General features: G+C 44.4%; 1 protein-coding gene across 9 annotated transcripts in view; it reads right to left on the bottom strand.

Annotated features, from left to right (window-relative positions):
• Nucleotides 1–20,709, bottom strand: part of BCO1 (beta-carotene oxygenase 1) — a 69,856-nt gene that overhangs the window by 13,432 nt on the left and 35,715 nt on the right. For all 9 annotated transcript variants that reach the window (XR_001599531.2, XR_001599530.2, XM_036231508.1 and 6 more), the window contains 8 exons: nt 19,389–19,518; nt 17,762–17,909; nt 16,041–16,188; nt 12,402–12,625; nt 9,541–9,798; nt 3,769–3,874; nt 1,171–1,265; nt 79–190 (listed from right to left, as the gene is read on the bottom strand). Coding sequence is in view for 7 of the 9 variants with exons in the window: in XM_016165892.2 (XP_016021378.2) it covers nt 79–190; nt 1,171–1,265; nt 3,769–3,874; nt 9,541–9,798; nt 12,402–12,625; nt 16,041–16,188; nt 17,762–17,909; nt 19,389–19,518 (1,221 nt within the window). In the remaining 2 variants the exon portion in view is untranslated. The remainder of the gene's footprint in view (nt 1–78; nt 191–1,170; nt 1,266–3,768; nt 3,875–9,540; nt 9,799–12,401; nt 12,626–16,040; nt 16,189–17,761; nt 17,910–19,388; nt 19,519–20,709) is intronic.

Raw genomic sequence — 20,709 nt, 5'->3', positions numbered from 1 at the left:
GGTCACTGTTCCCAGGGATCTCTGTTTGAGGGGTAATCACAGAATGCAGTGGGCAGGCTCCCCTTCCCAGAGTCTTACCATCATCCTCATTTTCAGCACCTGGCGTGGGTACAAACAGGGGTTCTGCCAGCCAGCAGTCGTCTTCTCCCCATTGTAAGGCCGATTTTGTGAGAACGTCATATTTTAGTATCTGTACATCCAAAGAGGAGAAACATGAGGATGACTTGAAAAGCACGCTTATTCTCTGCGAATACGAAGGCATCGAGGCCCACAGAGAAAGATTAAGCCCCTCCAGTGTAGACTCCAAAATAACACCTACCTCTGGTCAGTATAACAACAGAAAAGAAAGCAGCGAGCTTCCTCTTCCTCCTGCCACCATATAGCTGATACCACATATTGAATTCTTTTCGAAATAAAAATCCTGAATCTATCTGGTATTTGGCATTACATTGCAATTTTTATGTGTATTAAATAAATGAATATATTCAATGCAAACATTTCAAGTATAATATAATTCCTTTGTTGTTTTAAAAGTACAGGTCCCTGTACTTTTCTGAATCTCCAAGGGGCCTGTTTCCCCTTAGGGTGTGCAATTAGTGGGGAGTGACTTGGGGTGTGTGCATTTCTGTAGTTTACATTTCAAAAAAGATTTTCCATTTTATTGTTAAAAAAATGAAACTTTTAAGGAAAAGTGATGTCTGTATAGCGCTTAGCATGGTCCTTGGGATACAGCAAGCATTCCACAGGTAGTAGTTTTAAAAAAATGAACCCCTAAGTTTCAACTGTATGTTTGTGGCTTGAAAGGGCGAGTTCCTTAAGGGCAGGGAATAGGATCCCCCTGTTCATTCACTTCCTTATCCTTGGTGCCTACCACCTTACAGCACATAGTTGGTGCTCAATAACCATGTATGAAATGAATCAATGGATAAACTCCAGGCATGATCTCTCTTCTTGAGCTTCAGCCCACTGGCTATGGCTCCCTCTTCTGCATGGCTCATCATTGTTTCAGATGTATTTTGTCCCAAACTGACCTCACTCTCTGACCTATCTCCTGTGCCCCAGGGGAACTCCCTCCTGCCCTCCCTCCTGTCACCCAGTCTGAGAACCTGAGAATTCAGCTTTGCAGACAGACACAATTATTGCAGGCTGTGATTCCATAGGGATCAATACCTTGGTTGGGATGGGACTCCATTCAACTTTAGCAGCAAAGACATATCGATATCGCTTCCCGTTGTAAGCATAATTGATCCGAGGCAGCTCTAAGCCTAGAAAGAATGACAGCTGATGAAGTTCTCATTACTGAGGGCTCAAGCATCCGCCCTTCATGCCAGGCTGGGCGTCCTGTCCACAGGACAGGATCCCTGAACTTGATTCAGGCCCTGGATTAGATCAAGGTGGTCATAGGGCAAGGGGAGGGAATCTCTGATAATTACCCAAGCTCCATTAGAAGATTCAGGAGCAAGGTAAGACAGACCTGGTTTTTAAGTATATAAACATCTTTAATTATCCAAGATAGAAATCAAAAATAATTGCATGATTAAAATCAGAGGCTACTGCAATTTTTTAAAGCTCTTAAAAAAACGTACTCGTGTGTACACACATGAGTGTGTGGGTGTGAAAAGAAACTTCTGAATCCATGGAAAGGAGTGTCAATAGGAAATAGTTAAATCTGTGAATTCATATAATAGCATTATGTAAAAATATTTACAAAGAAAATATTTCTGGTGAAAACGTAATGTCCAAGAAAAGAGGAAGCAGGGATGGACACATCTGCCACATGAAGGCCTCATGAGAAGAACCCAAGGCATAAATGATTATCGGGCTCAGTGAGGAGTGAAGGGGAATAGATTATTGAGATGGGAAGATATCTAATTTAACAGGTGAGTAATAGTGAAACTTCTAAGAGACAGATCAAGATGAATGTGAGAAAGGCCCACCCACATACTTAAATCTGAAATTAATACCCACGGTTGGTCCAAAAGTAGACCTGAGACTTTCCATGATGCTCCTGGGCCTCTCAAACCTGTTCTGAGACCCCTAACCGTTTCCCTTATCCTGTAAATGGCCATCCATAGGTGTTTCGTTATGTAAAGTAAGATTCATGCCAGCATGGCTATTAAAGCCACATTCTTGAAGAATCTTTAGGATGTATGAAAATTCTCATGCTATATTCATTAAGTGGAAAAGGCCATTTCAGAACATTATAGATGGTATGGTACACATTTGGTAAAAGTATAAATGCAGAGGTTGAAGGTTTTCGAGTTAGAGAAACCTGGATTCAGATTCTGGCTTTGCTGCCTATCTTTGGGCAAGTTACTGAATTCTCAGCTTTGTTGTCCTCGGTTCTAAAACAAGAATAATACGTGCCAGTACCTGTCTGTTAGAGTTGTTCTAATAACGGCTAAATTTTGCTGGACTCTCACTACGGGCCAGGCCCTAAGCTAAGCCCTTTATGTATATGAACTCATCTAATGTGAGTGATAACAGGATGACACTGCAGGGTGGAAGGAGAGCGTGTCTGAGCAGCCCCTGGAAGAGGGCCTGGCATATGCTAAGCAATCCGTACACAATAGAAAAGACTAGATGGGTATTTCCTAGGGTTGTTGTGGGTGGAGGGATTTGTCTATGGTCATACTTTTCAATATTGCCCAAGACTGCTACAATAAACAGGTATTCTCAGAAACAAAAAGACTATAATGTTTTAAGCCTCTCTCTGCCCACACGTGACGAGTGAGAGGAAATGGAACTTGATGCCTTAATCAGGAACGAGATCTATATTTTCACTTCTAAAGATTCCAAGAGGCTGTGATGCCACACAGAACTTGGCTACAGAAACCACAGGATGCTGTTTACAGAAATGGTTCTTAGTGGGCAAATCTGAGGCCATCCTATGAGAGTCCTCAGGACTATACCTTTCCAGATGCCTGAACCTAGCATGGGGCAACCAAAGTGAGGAGCAAAACTCTGAGTTCAGAGCCACGCCCTGCCTCTCTTTGAGTGTCCTGGGCAAGCCTGTTCATTTCACACTTAAGTGTTGAGCTCAGACCTGGCTAAGCCAGACTGAAACAAACTGAGCACAGAAACATGGTCCCCGCCCCTCGGGCTTATTATATTCCAGAGCAGTGGTTCTCAATCAGGGAGATGGTGCCCCCCACGTCAATGTCTGGATGCGTTTTTAGCTGTTCCAATTCAGGGTGGGGGTGCTACTGACATTTGGTAGGTCAAGGCCAGGGATGCTGCTCAATATCCTACGATGCACAGGATGGCCCCACCCCAAAGAATGACAAGCCTAGGTGTCAGAAATGCCACGTTGAGAAGCTTTGCTCCAGTGAGTGTGACTTCTGTTCGAGGGAGTTTACACTGTATGTGTAACTGAATCTTTTGAAGGCCTGGTTTTCTCCTCTGTAAAATGGGACTGATAGCACCTATTCTGCAGGGTGTTGTGAGTGTATAGAGGTACAAATCTGAACATGCTGTGCTCGTTCAGTAAGTCAGTGTTCAATACATTGCAGCATTTGTAGAGGATAGCCGCGAAAGTTGCCAGGCCCAACGACCACCAATGCCTTCCTTTGAGGTGTCTGAAGGTATGTGAAAGACAACTGTCCCCAAATGCTTTTCATTGGGGGTGTTCCAACAGCCTTCCTCTTTGTATCTCATCCAACATCCAAGCATAGCTCCTCTGCATCGGAAGGAGGTATTACATGGAGGCCCGGGGATCTTCATGAAATCCTGCCCTTCCCTAAACACAGGGTGAGAGAATGCATTTACCTTCATAAAGCAACTCTGGCTGGCAGTAGACTTGGTCATCATTTTCCTTCAGGGCTCTTGCTGTTGTAGATGCTAGTTTAATTAAATTTGAACCCAATTCTGCATCCTGAAAAGAATCAATTTTCCAAAAAAAGAAAATTTGTTATGCAGAACAAACATCTGTTTTACTGCGTACATTTAAAAAAATGCTCTGGCCTCACATTACTTACAGAAAGCAGCTATTATACTATTGGACTTCCAGGTTAAAAATGAGGATTGGAGATTTGAAGCGATACTGCCAAGTGTCACTTGCATAGCTGGTAGGTGGTAGGGTTGGGGCCCCTAAAACCATGGATTTTTCCTACTCTGGGCCACCTTATCTCTCACAGATGGAATTAACATACTTGTAAGTTCTCACTTTTTAAATACTGGATGATTCACCTGCAAAAGGTTGCATCAGTCATTAAAAGGATGTTTATAAAGAGTTTATAATAACATGGGAAATGCTCATGATAGAATACTGAGAGAAAAAAGCAGTAGGGTTTATTTCATATGCAGTCAGAGCTCAATCAAGTTAAAAAAAATTACATTAAAAAGAACCTGGAAGAAATATACCAAATATTAACAGTATAGTGGGTGGGGGCATTATGGGGACTTTAATTTCTTTTTCTATGCTTATCTGTATCTTCAGTATTTTCCCTAAGAAAATGTATCACTGTTAAAAAGAAAACAAATATTCAGTAAAAGTTACTTGGGAGAAAAATATCTATCAAAAACATTCCTTGGTCTCAAATTGCAATCAGACTTTGCTCTGTTCAGTATCTTACCACCATTATTATAACCTAGGAGAGGGATTTAACACAATTGATTAAATATTTACTGAGCATCTACTACTACTCCCTGTTTCTTCACATACTATCTATAAGACCTTGAACAAGTTACTTAGCATCTGAGGTTCAATGTCTTCACCTGTATAATGAAGTATACTATATGTATTGTATGTGTCTCTGAATTATTGTGCAGATTAAATAAAATAATCTATGCAAATGACTTACAAGAAGGCCTGGTTAGCAGGAAGTGCTAGACAAATGTTAATCGCTATTGATGATATATCATTGTCGTATTTCTGCTGCTGCTGCTGCTGCTGCTACTAGATTACTGCCACTATTACTGGAGATGAGTTGAAATTAGGCACTGGTCAGAGAATGAGAAACAAGACCACAAGTCTCCACCTTCATAGAGTTTATGGGGGAGAATTATTGTTATGGCTGACTTATCATTTAAACTTTAATCTATTTTCCAAATTTCCAAAATGGGCTTTAATAATTAAAACAAAACTATTTGAACAATAGCTACTTTTGGCTGGGAAGGGGAGAAAATTTACTGTATTTTAGCTGTTGAACTTTAGGGGCCCTTTGAGATTTTAATTCAATACCTCAATTTACAGAAGAAGAAACTGATGCCCAAAGAAGGAAAGTGGCTTGTCCAGGGTCACACAGAGAGAAGCGGGGCCTGGGCTCAGACCCTCATGTGGCGATTCTCCTGCTCAGAAGCAAGAGCATTGCAAGTGGAGGACAAAGCAGGTGTAAGGCCCTGAGGTGGCCCATTCCTATCCTGCAGGTCTCAACTCAAACATCCCCTTTTCTAACAACTCAGTCTGCAGGGTCTCCAGGGCTTTTGTCCCAAGCTGTTATTATCTCCTTTATGGATGGCTTCCTTCTTTTCCGCTTGTCTTTCCCTATAAGGACAGGGTCCAGTTTTTTGTTCAGTGCATGGCACATAGCTCCCACAAAGTAATTGCTGAATAAATGAGTGAATGCATGACTCAGCAAGCTTTTAACTGTTAAGGAGCAAAACATGTATTCTGCAGGGTAGTTGTATGAATTAAAGGAGATGAGGTGCATGGAAAAGTCACCCAGTGCCTGGCACATCTGCGGTGTCTTATAACCAGAAACTCTGACTGCCTCCACGTGCCCAGCAACACAGATTGATGTGAGCCCCTTCCTGGTGCCTTGCTAGTCACATGACAGCAACAAGCCTCTTGTGCATGTCCCGGGCTTGATTCCTAGGGAGTCGATCTGCAGAGATGTCTTATAACTCCAGCCTGAAACTGGTCTGACTGGTTGAAGGATAAACTGAATTTTTCCACAGACACAGCAGTTATGAACATGACTCGGCTGCTTTCAGTGGCCACCATGCTTGTTGGCTTTGGGAAGAAATTGCCTTCCAGCCAGAATTTAACAAACTCTTGCAGGCTTGTTTTGAAATCCCTCTGGTTGGGCATGACCCCATTAACTTGTGAAGAAGGGACTTCTCACTCTGTGGAGAAGGGACACTGTTGGAGAAAGGCCAGATCAGGGCCCCCAAAGTGCCAAGACCAGAGCAAGGGCCCCTCCTGCCAGGGTCTAAGAGTAGAAAAGGCATCTAACACAGGGCCTGACACATAAGAACTCTCATGGTGGCTGCTCTTATAATATTGGGTCATTTTTGCATTTGGAGACAAGATAAAAACCAAATCTCCTGAGCTGAGAGTTGAAGCTACCTTTTCTAGGTCCAATATACATATTACCTCACACCCCCCTCCCATAATGGCCTCCTATGTGTAAATGGCTGTCAAGAGGGGAGTCAGTGCTTATGGACCCACCTGCAGGACAAGGGCAGGGCACGGGCAGGACTGTCTGCATACGCCCACACCCCTCCCAGCCCAGCCCAACCTTTGACAACCCCCGCGCCACCCTACATAAACAGGCTGAAGGTGCCAAGAGGCCCCTCCTTCCTTTGACCCCAGCTGGCCGGAACACAAGAGAATCTGGGGCAGCTGCGAGGTCCCAGACTTTTGAATATATTTCATTTTTGCTCATTCTACATGGAAAACACTTTCCACTTAGGAAATATTCCAATGCTAAAGGAAGACCTTGTATCTTTCTGGAGACTTTGTTTCATGTTTTCATTTATTCATTATTCATGATTCATTCATTCACTCAAAGTATTTAAGAGCTTAATGAGGAGTCTCTGAGTACCAGACACTATGATGAGTGCAGGGGATAAAATGCTAACAAGACAAAGTTCTGGCCCTCCCTCTCAGAGCTTCAACAGGAAGAGGTGACCGAAGAAGTTCCTTATACTTGAGATAAATGTTGGGCAAAGAGTTGCAGGTGCCATTAGAGTATATAAACCCATCTGAGGGGAGTAGTAACGTTGAGACCTGAAGGATGAGCAGGAATTTGCTCCCTGGATATGAATTAGAATTTGCTGGGGACTCTGAGACCATGTCCACACTGGGTCTCACCCCAAGGTTCTGCCTTCACTGGTCTGGGCTGAGGCCCAGCAGGCACTGACATGGTCTCAGAGCCCCCAGGCAAGTCTTCCTGAAGCCAGGACTGAAGTAGAGGTCTGATGGGAAGAGAACAGGGTTGCAGGCCAAGGGACAGGAATGTGCAAAGGCCCCAGGCTAAAAATGATTTTAGAAAGGGTGGCATCTCCAGTGGTTCTTCCCTTTTAAGCCTTTGGATAGGACGAAATTGGAGCTGCTGGATCTGGGTATATAGGCCATGTCTGCCTGCTTGACTTTCTGACTTCAATATGCAGGTGGGGTGACTTGAAAGTGAAGCAAGAAGACAATTTTAAGGGACAATAAATAGCAATTAAAAAGCGTGGCCAGAGCTACCTTTCCCAGGGCTCACTCTTTGCTACTTTCAAAGCCTCAGATGGCTCATACAGAGCCTTTTTAAAATGTACATGCTAAACTTCTTAGCTTGGTTCCAAGGAAGAAAACCATTTCTGAGCATGATAAAAGGTTATAAAATCCTATAATGTGTGGGCAGTGGGAGGGCGTGTTTCCTCTCTGTGTGTCATCCCCGGGCTGAGGTCGGCATGAGGTGGGGGCTGGGCCTAAGGATTTGCCACCTGTGTGTTTTGTGCCCCATTGCTTCCTGAAACCAGACCATGAGGTCAAAGCCCTGCACTAAGGTCCTGCTCAAAGCAAGGGCTGCAAAGGCTCATGTGATGCTCATGTGAGGCATAGCCACGTATTCAATAGCCCTGAATCACCTGTAGAGAAAGTTAATTCCTTTTTCTCTTCCAATCTTTCTGACTGAGTCAAGGAGAGAGTCTCAGTTAGGTGCCATTATGTCTTTAACAACTAATACTTCTACAATTTCCTTATTAACAAAGAGATTAAGTCTTGGCAAACAGGAGTATCTGGCTAGAGCTTAAGACCTCTGCTTTATTTGCATTTTTTATTCTTATGCTTGCCTTCTACTTGCAGCAAGCAAGGCTGGCTTTCTATTGTATAGTGATAAGTTTCCTCTCATGAGTGAGTTGATTTAAACAAAAATGTGACTTTGTAAATGTTAAATAGAGGTGATAAGAAATATGGTAAAGATCATAACAGAGACACACAGATGACTTCAGATGGGGATGTGCTGGAGAGACAGGAACAAACAAACCTGGTGTTTAAATGCAGGCCCCAGTCACTGGTTGGAAGATGCCTGAACCCCAGCATTGAGAAGCCCAGCTGTGAGAGTTGGAGAAGGCCTCCTGGGCACTGTGGGGGTGCCCTCTATTCCCTAGGCCTGCAGAGCCCTGAGAAGGGTCAGCGTGACTCATCTGGGGTTCTTTCTAGGAGTTATGCCTGCCGGGGAGAACGGCAGAGTTATACCTCTTACCAGCTACAAGGATGGGTTTAGAGACAGGCTGGTGGAGATGCATCTCTCGATTCTGCCATTCTGGGCTTTGTGACATTGGGAGCATTCTTTAACCTCTCTGAGGCTCAGTTTCTTCATTTGTAAAATGAGGCTAATATGAAGACCTCTCCCATAGGTTGTTTGGATCATGAAGTGAGGTAAGGAAAATAAAAAGCTTAGCAAAGTATCTGGCATGTAGAGTGCATTTAGTAAATATGAGCCATCAAAATTGAATTGAATTGAATTTGGTTTCATTTAAATTAATTAGGTCATGAAGTCAGTGAGTTTTGGAGCCAGAAGCCTCCGTAGACTCCAAAACCAAGCCCAGCGCCCTGGCAGCATCACCCTAATTGAAGATAACGTCTGACCTAGTGGTCATTTCTAATGCAAGAACAGGACTATTCAACAGCAAGGCACTGAGTAAACTAATGGTGTTGAATCCCTGCCATGGGTACTGTCAGGAGATATCAAAATGATGTTGTAGACAAACATTTAATGTTATGGAGAGATGTTTAGATATACAAATAGGTAAAAAAAAAAAGCAGTACACAAAAGAGTATGTACACATTCAGCCACGAAAAAGGATGAAGTACTAAGTCATGCTACAGCACAGATGAATCTTGAAAACCTTATGCTGAGTGACAGAAGTCAGACATAAATGACTATATATATTTATATATATGTATATGTATGTATATGTATGCCATACTATCTATATGTACTATATACATGTATCAATTATATATGTACATATATATCAACATGTATGTATATCTATCAACTATCCATATATCTATCATCTATCTAATCTATTTATCTATCTGTCTATCTATCTACCTACCTATCTATCTAATAGAGAGAGAGATACGTGGGGGGATATATCCACAATGGGGTTTATGGGAGATTTTTTCCCCCTTTTACTTAATCTATACTTTCTAAAGTTTCTACTATGACTATCCACCACTTCTGGGGAAATAATGAAAACATTTTCTTTCTTTAAGAACAGCTCATTTTGGTTTTCAATATCAATCAAATCAGGGCCGAAATAACTTCCTACCTGGGTTCACATCTCCCAAAGAATAAAATGGGCCTTCCTTTAAGCCTTTACCTTGTCTGTGCAGAGGGGCACAGCGAACCTTCTGAGGGTAGGGACGGAGGTGAACTTGAAGTTCTCCTTAATGTCTTGGTTCAGGTTGGCCAAGTAGAAACTCTCGTAGAGGCTGCTGTCCTCATAGGCAATGACATCAAACAGAAGGCAGCTGTCCTCTTCATAGGCATTGACATGATGAAAGACCACCATTGGATCTGTGTAAAACTTGGTGGGCACAGGCTTCCCAGTCCTTCGGTCGATAATATGAATGTAAGTCTAAAAGAAGATGCACATCCAGGAGTCAGCTCTCCCTCCACTGGCTCAGTGCGGTGGCATCGGGTATGGGACAAGTACCAGCACTGCCATGTACTAGCTCGTGACCCTGGAGTGTCCCTTCCCCCTTCCAACCCTCTGTGTTCCACCTCCAGAGTGCCAGCCATGCAGAGGCACTGAGTAAATGGGGACTCTCCATTGTTACATTTCGTGATCATCTCTTTCTGATGGAGAGGAAGGAAGTTGAGGGACCTGGGCCTCCACATCACCAAGAGGACAGTGTTTAGGAGAGGCTCCAGGGGGCGCTCTGGTTCCCCTCCTTCACTTGATTGTGATTCCAGGTGGGTGACAACTTTCCAGGTTCCTGGAAATAGCCAAGTTGGGGAGAACTGACCAGGTACCAGACTGCCAGGCCTCCCTGGGTTCCATCCACAGCCAGAGCCCCTAAAACACCAAAACCACACTTATCCTTTTGGGTCCCTTCTCCAACCTCCACTTCAGAACCTACTACCAGGATGCAGTTGTCACAGCAACGCCCCTGCCCTGGAGAGCTGAGTGACCTGGTTCTATTAAGTTGCCCACGTGGGTATCAGCTCATTAGGCCTCTGCACACACTCTGGGCGTCACAGGCAGTATCACTCTGGGTGGTAATTAGCCATATCTGCAGCCCCAATTGCCTAATACAAATGGAGGGGGGTGTTTCTATCTTTTGGCAGCTTTGGCCCAACCACCCTCCATCTGAAAGGTAGGGCGGGACAGACTACTCCAGGCTGTTCTTTCATCACCTCTTTCCTGCTTGTTTGCTTCTTTCTTACCTCCCGTTGAAATCAAACTTTGAATGTTAAAGGGGCACAGAGGAGGAAGACTTTGACAGTGTGGTTGTGGGGGTCAGTGTAGGGAGGTGAGTACTGGGGTGATTACTTTAGTCCCTTTTCTTCCCCAGGATCTCAATCCCTGGGTCAGCCACAGGGATTTTCATAAAGTTCTTGAGATGCATTCCAAAGCCCTTCCCAGGGCTCTCTGCCCTGCCATCGGGGGTTCTGTCATCTCCCCATGGGACTCTCCAAAGCCAGGGAATCCCCAGGGGCCTCAGATTAGAGGCCTAGAGGTCTTGCCAGTGGGATGCCCTTCAGTGTGTTCAGGGAATTGGCTGTGGAGCAAACCTAACTTCAGCTGGCTTCCCTGCTGCACCTGTGCTCCACTCATTCATTCCACAAATATTTATAGAAGGCCTATGACACGTCAGACACTTTCTCAGAAACTGGAGAGACAAATAAAATCAAGCCCCTGGTCTCCTGGGGATTATATTCCAATGGGGGTGAGGCCAACAGCCAAAAATCAAATATGTAATATGTGAAGGTTGATGAGTGCTACTGAGAAAAATGAAGCAGGGCAGGGTCTGAAGGCCTCGGGATCTGATACCTAGATTAATGAAGAGAGGAAGCCATCTGGGGGAGAACATTCTAGGGGACAGAAAATGCAGAGGCCCTGAGGCAGGAACATGTTTGGCTGGTTGGAGACACAGGAGATATAGGAAGAGGTGGGGTGAGCAGGGAGCCAGTGGTTGTGATGAGGGCGTGTGAGGATGTACAGGCCATGAGTGACGATCTTATTCCATGGAGGAAGGGAAATAACTGGAAGGTCTGAGCAGAGGAGGGACCTTACCTAACCCCTTTGTTCCCTCAAACACCTCACTTTCCTCCCTGAGAAGACAGGACTTAAAGAGGTGGCCACCAATGGAACATATATTTGTATATGTACATAAAAATATACATGGTGCATAAAAAGAGGAATAGAAGGGTGTTGAATGGATAGTGGAATAGGAGGGGTAAAAGAAGGGACAGGGAGGTGGGGAGGGGACTTGACATATTGCTTTCTATACTTGTGTATTATTTGCATAGATGACACAGAGAATTATTTGATATTTTTCACAAGTAAAACAGCAAATAAATACATATATACACATATACATGCATACTTACAACTCATACACATATTGATACATATACACACATGAATATACCTTCATATAGACATTATATATACATGGGGACACACACACATGCATACATCCTTTGAGCACCCAAGTGTACCTACCTTGAAAACATTTCTGTTATACCATCTGGTGGAACACTTATCATTATGACGTCTGAATAATCTATGGCATCCCCTCCCTGGCATTACACAGTAGCTACAGGGATGCCGAAAGGGCCTTGTCAGTGGATGGTGGAGGCTGAAGGAGTCCAAATGTTGGTTAGGATGAGGAGCAGCCCCTTTGCTGCTGCGTGAGTAGGGACTGCCTTGGCTGATGAGGGCACCTTGTCCAAGGTCATACCTCCATTGGGAACGGTCTACTGTGGGGGCATAAATGCCAGGGCTCCCTTGCCCTAACTTGGGACCACTCTGAAGGACCATCCCAGCTTCAGAACTCTCTGGAAGGTTGGCTGATGCCTCTGGGAGACTGCATGGTAGTTCACTTACCCCTTCCCAAAGAAACCTCCTCCGTGCTAACCTCCATCTCTGCTTCTGGGGACATCTCACTCTGACTGTCCTCATGTTGGGGTTCTGCAGGCCCAGGAGGGCTGGTGGTCCCAGCCAGGCCTTACCTTTTCCTCCTTGTGGAAGGCCAGGCAGGAAGCCCAGCTCGTTCCCCGGATATATGCAGTCGCCATCTTGAGGATATCCATATTGAAAGGCTGCTCGAGAAAAACGATGTAGTTCTCGGTGACCCCAAAGCTGTGGTAATAGCTTGGGGAGAGGAGAGAGCGGGAGGCAATGGAGCAGAGCACCTCTGTGCGCTTCAAGGGGCTCTTTCCCTTCATCCTGTCCTCTGGAGAAAAGCAAGGCTCAGGCACAGTGCAGGGCCTCCCCCAGACCATGGCTCCCCCAGACCATGCCAGCACTGCCTGCAGCTAAGCCTCTTAAACTGACCCGGTCACTAAGAAGAAACTTTGAATAAGAGCAGACAAGTACACCAGATAAAGGGGCTGCTACCTGGCTGACACAGGGGCAGAAGCTGAGCCCTTCTGCTCAGTTCCACCCCCTTTGTGAGATCTGGTTCTATAACCTGAAAACACGGAATCACAGAGTCAGGTCTCTGGGCCAGGGGTCCACAAACACAGCCCAGATGCTAACCTGGCCATCACCAGCTTTTGTTTAAAGGTTTATTTGGAAGGTAGCCATGATCCCTTTATGTGGAGTCCATAGTTGCTTTTTCTTTCAAGCTACATCAGCACTGTTGAAAAGTTGCAACAAAGTCCACATGTCTGCAAAGCCTCAAATATTTACGCCTGAATCTTTTATAGGAAAAGTTTGTTGACCCCTGTCTGGAGCAATGCTCCTCAAACTTAAATGTGCATACGGATCATCTTGGGATGATGATAAAATGTGAAGTTTGACTCAGTCTGTGGGGCTGGGGCCTGAGGTTCTGCATTTCTATCAAGAGTCCAGGTGATGAGCCAGCTTCCCAGGGTTATGCTTTGATGTTTTGCTAAGGACCATCATTTGACATTTTTAATAGAAAAAATGTATATTGGCCTCTGCCCCTAGTTCCTGGCACAGAGCTCCCAAAACCCTTGTAATTTTGCTCTTATCACTTAAGAAATTACAAAGTGGCCCATCAACCGGGCACTTGCTAGAAATGCGGACCCTCAGACCCCAGCCTGCACACATTTCATCAAGATCCCCAGATGATTGTATGCATGTCAGTTTGAGAAGCATTGCTCCAGAGCAGGAGCTGACAAACTTTTTTGGTAAAGGGTCCAAGAGCAAATATTTGAGGCTTTGCAGACATGTAGTCTCTGTTGCGGCTATTCAACTAGGAGCATCTCTGGTTCTAATATTTGATCTTTGACCCTGTCCCTGACAAGGGGCTCCTAAGACCTTTGTAAACTCCTAAGTGATAAGAGCACTAGGAACATCTTTTGTTCTAAAGAAGTGACTCTGTATGGGCTCTTGGATGGGGGCTGATCACCCGAAAGACCAAGCCGTGATTGCAAGATTGGAATTTTCAGGCATACCTCCCATCCTCCAGAGTGGGGAGAGGGACTGGAAATGGAGTCAATAATTGATCATGCCTACGTGAGAAAGCCTCCACAAATTCCCAATAGAATGAGGTCTAGAGTGCTTACAGGTGGGCAAACACATCCACCACACTGGGAGGGTGATGCACCCCAACTCCAGGGGACAGACCTTGCCCTATATAGCTTTTCATTTGGCTGTTCATCTGTGTCCTTTATCATATCCTTTAATAAACTGGTAAATACAACTAAGTGTTTCTCTGAGTTCTGTGAGCCACTCCAGCAAATTAATCAAATCCAAGGTAGAGATTGCGGGAACCCCCAATTTGTAGCCAAGTCAGATAGAAGTTGTGGTAACCTGGGGACCTACTACTTGCAATTAGCGCCTGAAGTGGGGTCAGTCTTGTGGGAATGAGCCCTTAACCTGCAGGGTCTGACACTATCAAGTAGATAGCCCCAGTATTGAGTTAAATTAGAGGACACCAGCTGGTGTGAGAAGTGCTGTGAGTCTGGTAGTAGTAGCGCGAAAGTGAAGGGGATACATGGGAGAGAAGCAGAGAAGGGAACACTGGAGTTTTTCTAATACAGACACATATTTCACAGGGTTTCCATGAATTTCTCTTGGCCTTGCTCATCTTGAAACACCTGAGAATGAGACTAAGTACCTGTTGTGATGAAGGGCTTTTACACATATTATAACTAGAAAAGCTGACTATATGATTCCCATTTTATAGACAGGAAACTGAGACTTAGTGGAATGGTCTATCATTATGGCCAAAGTTATGGGGTTAAACCAAGAAGGCACAGCCCCTTAGCCTGGCTACTTCCTCTATTATGTTAGAGGTCATAACACTCACAGCATGAAGGCAGTGAACAGAATGAAATCATGGAGTAGGGCCTCACCCTGTGCCCAAACACAGAAGGTGCTCAGTACACGTTTGATTTTCTCATTTCTCTGCAAGGATGAGTCACCCACTGGCCAAAAGGCCTCCCCACCCAGGCCTGGGGCTGCTTTCCAATGACTTATCTGTAAACGTCCCTACCTTCCTTGTGGCCACCTGTGCACACTGTGAATAGCTGGCTGGTGGGAGGGAGACTGTGGGTTTGGGGTTAGTTCTTTTCCCAACAAAACAAATGAAGCACAAAGTAAACTGTAATGAAAAGCACCCTGGCCTGCCAGGCAGGAGAGATGGGTGTGATCCCAGGGGAGCATGATGTTGGTGGCTCCTGCAAGCTATGTGACCGTCCATGGCCACGTCACCTGATCCCCTGGGCCTCACAGTCCTCCTCTGTAATATGAGGTGGCAGATCTAAATGCCTAGACCATCCCCAGGTCTGACATTCTAGGTTTCCAAGCTAGACTTTAAATCCTTTTATTGGCTTAATTAACAGGAGTTCCATTTAACAAATACTCATTGTACCTTCTGACCTCAGGGACTCACTCACATCTGCCAACAGAGCCTGGTAACTTGCTTAGGAGGTTCTACAGTACTGTGGGGAGAGGGAACAGGGATCACGGACAGAAACCAGTTTTCCTAAACTGGGTGGTCAGGACAAGCACCTGCATAGTTCACCCTGTCTCTAGCCACCAAAGGAGGCCTGGTCTTAGAGTGGTTCCCAGGAAGGTCCTGGATAAGTAAAGGATAGGAGCCCTGTCTTCCTCCCCCTCAGGAACATACAATCACAATTGGCCTGGGCTTCCCTCCAGGATCCCAGTGCTAAGCGGAGAAGGTCCAGAAGACCCAGAGAACAGGGTGGGGATCTGGAGTAGATCTCAGCAGTGCTGAGCTCCCTGAACAACCTTGGGAACCTGGCTTCAGGGGTCTGGGAAGAAACTGGGTGGCAGAGCCCTGACATACAAAGGTTTGTCCAGAAGACTGAAAAAATAACTGGAAGGAAGGAAAGATGGAAGGAGGGGAAAATACATGGGTGGATAATGGATGGATGGATGGATAGATGGATGATGGATGATGGATGGACAAATTAATGAATTAATGAACTGCAAGCTAAAGAAAAGGTGGTTAGAATAGCAAGGGGATTCACTTCTTCCAAAAGGAAGCACAGTAATACCTCTTTTCTCCTAAAGAAGAAAAATGAGTTCATATCATCCGAATCATGTAGGAAGGAAAGCGTCAGATTGAGTCTTGTACCATCAACAAAAGTCAGCACTCTTCAAAGGAGCCACCCTTGGAGTCTGTGCTTCATTATATCCCCAGAATGACCTACCTGGCACTGTAGCAGGGATCTTAAAGAGCACGTATTTTGTCTTTCCCTTGTCCACAATGGCTGTGCCAATGTTGAGAACATTTCCAGCTGCATCATAATGCGGGTGTGCCGTTGCCAGATTCACAGCCACATATTTGCGATAATCGACCTGCAAAATACAACAGGCAATTGGTTTTGAAAAGGGGAGAGGATAAAATCCTGTGAAAAGCTAACAGATTCCACGTTCAGAGAGATGCTGTCTTCTTTTGCATATCTCCTGATCTAAAATAAGGCAGACTTCACCTTTAAAGAGGATGTTTACTCTTGCAACCTGATATAACTTTCTGGAGGGCTTCCTACAGCAAATCAGTTATAGGGGGCTTAGTGAGCTGTGTGGTTTCCGTGGCAGTTTTTCTGGATCCTATTACCTGGCCCTGCTGGGGTCCTCGGAGTGGAGACAGGATGCCTCACTGCAAAGAGCTCTGAGCAATGACTTGTGCAGAGAGGCAGCTTTAGTGTTAATTGTGGCCACTGCTCTGGGTCCTTCTGCTTAAGTCATTTAAACCTTCACCTTTTGCATTCCACAGAGGCAGAAATATCCAGGCCTATCTCATAGGATTATTCTGGGAACAGAGAATTTTGGCCAAAGCAAAATTCAGCTAGAAAGCTTAATAATGATCCTGCTCTGAACAGGCCACAACCTTAGGACAATTGTGGAAGGGGAACCAGTGGTCCACCCTTCCCCAGAATAGCTCAGCCTCCAGCCAAAAAGTCAGGCAGTGCTTAATTCTCTCCTAGTGTTTCCTCTCTGCAGCTTTGTGGAACACATACATCAGTTGGACCTATGTCACCTAGCTTAAAAGGAGCTGGACATAATTTCACAGCTAAGGAAAGCACTCCTTTTAACAGATCGTTAAAATGTATTACAAAGACATCAAGGCTTTGAATAGCCAGCTGGAGAAAACTGAAAGTGGGTCTATTGATTTTCACAAAAGTGTTGACTTGATTCTGCCCAGGAAGGTATCTACTTGGGCATATTTATTTTGTGCCCTTGCTCTCTGCCTAATGCCTCCCTCTTCAGGTCAATACAAGGTAGGGCTACTGGGAGATCTGGGTGTTCCAGTGATCCATTCAGACTCCCACTGAGCTCCCATTCACTGCCAAGGACTATGGACTCTGATATGGGTTGAATTGTGTCTTCCAGAAAGACATGTTGAAATCCTAACTCCTTGTACCTGTATTTGGAAGTAGGTAAGATGCATCAAGTTAAAATAAGGTCATGTTGGATTAGGGTGGGGCTTAATCCAGTGATTTATATTCATAAAAGAGATTGGAGTGATGCATCCACTATTGGCCAAGGAACACCAAGAATTGTTGGCAACTACCAGAAGCTGGAGGAGGCAAGAGATGATCCTCCCCTGGAGCCTTCAGAGGGAGCGTGGCCTTACTGACACCTTGATTTCAGATTTCCAGCCCCCAGAACCATGAGAGAGTAAATTTTTGTTGTTTTAAGCCACCTAGTTTGTAGTACTTGTTATGGTAGCCCTAGGAAAGAATACAGACACGAAATGTAAATATACAGTCCCAGCCCTAAGGGAGCTTGGACTCTAGTATAAGTGCTATGCTGGAGAAACCCCAGAGCCAGTGGCATTAGGGGAGGGGGTTCCACTCGTGTGTTCCTGCAGGCCAGGGGGTCCCTGCCTTGAGTCAGGAAGTGATGCTGGTTGTAGATTTGCTGATACCTTTTCCAGAGTTTCCAGAGTCTGTGGGTTGATTTTCCTGAAGTAATTGGTCTCCGTGGTTGCATAGAAGTCTTCTCCACACTTCATGATGTTAATCAGACAGTTGTCTGTGAAATCGGGGATGGTGTGGGACAGGTAGGAGAAAGCTCTGGAGAGGAAAGCAAATCAGCGGGGTCGATGGCTATGTCCACCCAGCTGGAAAGTTCTGCTTGAGGTAGTTTTAGTTTTCCTACCACTTTAAATGTTCTCCTTCAATTGAGGAAGAAAAAATACTGGGTCCCAATAGGTCACTTGAACAATCTTGAGGATTCAGATATCAAGTTGTCCAAAGATACCGCCATGTTGAATCAGCTAAGGAGTAAATCAGCTGGGACAATGTGGCCACCAACTGATCCCTCCTGGGCTCTCAAAAATCCAAAGGTCTCCCACACCAGAGCCAGAAAGTGCTGGTGGGCTGTTCTAAAATATTTTAAGAAGTTCTTCCCTGCTTTGGGTAAGAATGTGAGATTACACTGGTTACCTCAAATTTGCTCAGGAACTGAGATTTTTAAAAAAGGAAAGCAAACTAATTTTGAGTTAAGAACTCATAACTAATTTGATTAGAAGGCTAACAAAGCTGGAAGAAAAATCCTGGATCCACGTATTGGTCAGTGCTCCACCTACTGGCAAATAATGTAACAGCAAGGATGCCACACAGGTGGTGGTTTTAAATTAACTCCCTCCCCCTCCACATTTCCTCACCCGCTCTTCCTCCATCTACAAATGTGAGCTCAGAACAGTTCTGGAAAAGCAAAAGCAATCTTCCATCTCTGGGCCAGTCTACCCCTAACACATTTCATAACTCTTCTACCTCTAAAAAATATCAGGAAGGAGAGACTGACAGCAGGCCTGATTCTGTGGCCAACAATTTGATTATCAAATATTTAATACATTCACATGCATCATAGCCTAGATGATTTAAAATGTACACAACTAAAAATCTTCCCCTATTCTTTCCCCCCATTTGTTGGTTTCCCACTTCCTTATGCATCCTTTGAGAGTTTCTTTATGCACATACAAGCAAAAATAAATCTCGATTTCCTTTTGCTTTTGTATGTAAAATATAGCATATTATTTGCTCTTATATACCTTGCTCTTTTTTCGCTTAATATATCTTGGAAATCTTTCCATTCAGTACATACAAAGCTTTCCCTTTCCTTTTTACTTTTGCCTGGTATTTTCTTGTATAGTTTTACTGTTATTTATTTACCCGCTCCTCTGTTGAACATTTAGGATATTTTTAGTTCCTCATTCTAACAAATAATGCAGCCACAAATAACCTTGTATGTTTGTTATTTCAGACACAAACAAGTATATCTCTAGACTGAAGAGAATGTGCATTTGTAATTTTGATAGATAACTCGAAATTGCTCTCCCACCAGCCATGTGGGAGAAAACCTAATAATCCCTCAAGTATTCTTTGCCTCTCTTGTTTTCAGTGATCAAGAACTGCATAGCCTATATGGGCAAAGGCCAGTCATGAGAAGTTTTCATCTACCATAAAGACAACTGTCAGAGAAGCAAATGCTGGTAGTTTTGACCACCAAGGCTATTGAAAAGCAGGACCAGATTCAAAATGGACAATTACTTGGAAAATATGTTTTTGCAGGGGTCTGGATAGGCCATTGTTCCAAACTCCGACACCACAATCCTGTTTGCTTCAATATTGGCGTTGTAGGTGTCACTTCTCAGGTATTTGCTCCTGTAATAGACTTCACCTGAAAGAGAAGAAGAAGTATCATCCCAGGCTGACTCCTTTACAGGGCGTTAATGTCTATTTCAGCCATTCCAGTGGTTTTACTAGGGAAAGGTAACATAGAAGTGGGGATATAATGGTGACTGGGACAGGCAAGAGTTCTACCTCTGCAAGAGCTCCACATGAATATGAGTCCTTGCTCCATTATTTACCAGCCATGCACTTGATCTTGAGTCAGAGGCAGCCTCAGTTCCCTCTGCTGTGATGTGAGGATCATTTAAGGCCTGTTAAGCACTTCGCATGTGGTAGGTACTCAATAAAAGCTACATACACTATTGAGATACAGTGGGCAGAGAGGGCAGGGCTTTGAATCTGGGGTTAGTCCCAATTTAAGCCTTGTGACTATGGGTGTCTCTTCATCTCATTGAACCTCAGTCTCCTCAGTTCGAAGTTGGGGATCATACGGTCTTCCTCGACTAGGTTTGGCAATTTTAAATGAAATAGGAAGATATAGGAGTTTAGGTCACTGCTATACATTGATAAGTGATGGCTGCTGAAATTCTGGATTGTCCAATAAAATCTTAGAGGCAGGAATACTCACCTGGGAGTTGGTTAGGCCACACATACTGGTCTTCAGCCACAAGCTACACATAACCTGCTTTGGGGCTACCCTGGCCTCCTCTAGAGCTGGCCTATCTTTTTCTGGTCACTCTCTCTGAGGATCACCAGCCACAGGCACTGGCTAAGCTGCTTTGGGCTCTGTAGTGCTTTACCTAAAATGATGAATTCTGTTTACTTGAAATGTAAACTCAGCCCAGGCTGGTTGTTGACAGGTGGCCATTTCCTATAAACAACCAGCCCCAAAGCACTGGAGCACTTGGGGGCCAGAGGAAAATGTGTCTCTGGAATTACTCTAGGCTGACACTCAACTTTGAGGCTGAGATTAAAGAAGAAGCCACCATGCATTCTCTACCACTCTGCTTGTGGGAGAGTTCCATTAGCCACATTCCTCCTAAAGGGACACACATAAACAAACTCCTGCCTGAAATCTTCTAGAATTGGGTCTGGTTGGGGGTGAGGGAAAGGGGGATACACACACACATATACTTATGTATATCTGTATGTAAAAAATTATATTTGTTATATATAATTTTATAAACAAATATATATACCTTCATATATTTACATATATGTATGTATGTGTGTGTATATA

Source organism: Rousettus aegyptiacus, unplaced genomic scaffold (genome assembly GCF_014176215.1).
Source record: "Rousettus aegyptiacus isolate mRouAeg1 unplaced genomic scaffold, mRouAeg1.p scaffold_m13_p_14, whole genome shotgun sequence".
Lineage (NCBI taxonomy): Eukaryota > Metazoa > Chordata > Mammalia > Chiroptera > Pteropodidae > Rousettus > Rousettus aegyptiacus.
The sequence above is the reverse complement of the archived record's forward strand: the minus strand, read 5'-3'. Positions and strand labels throughout refer to the sequence as shown.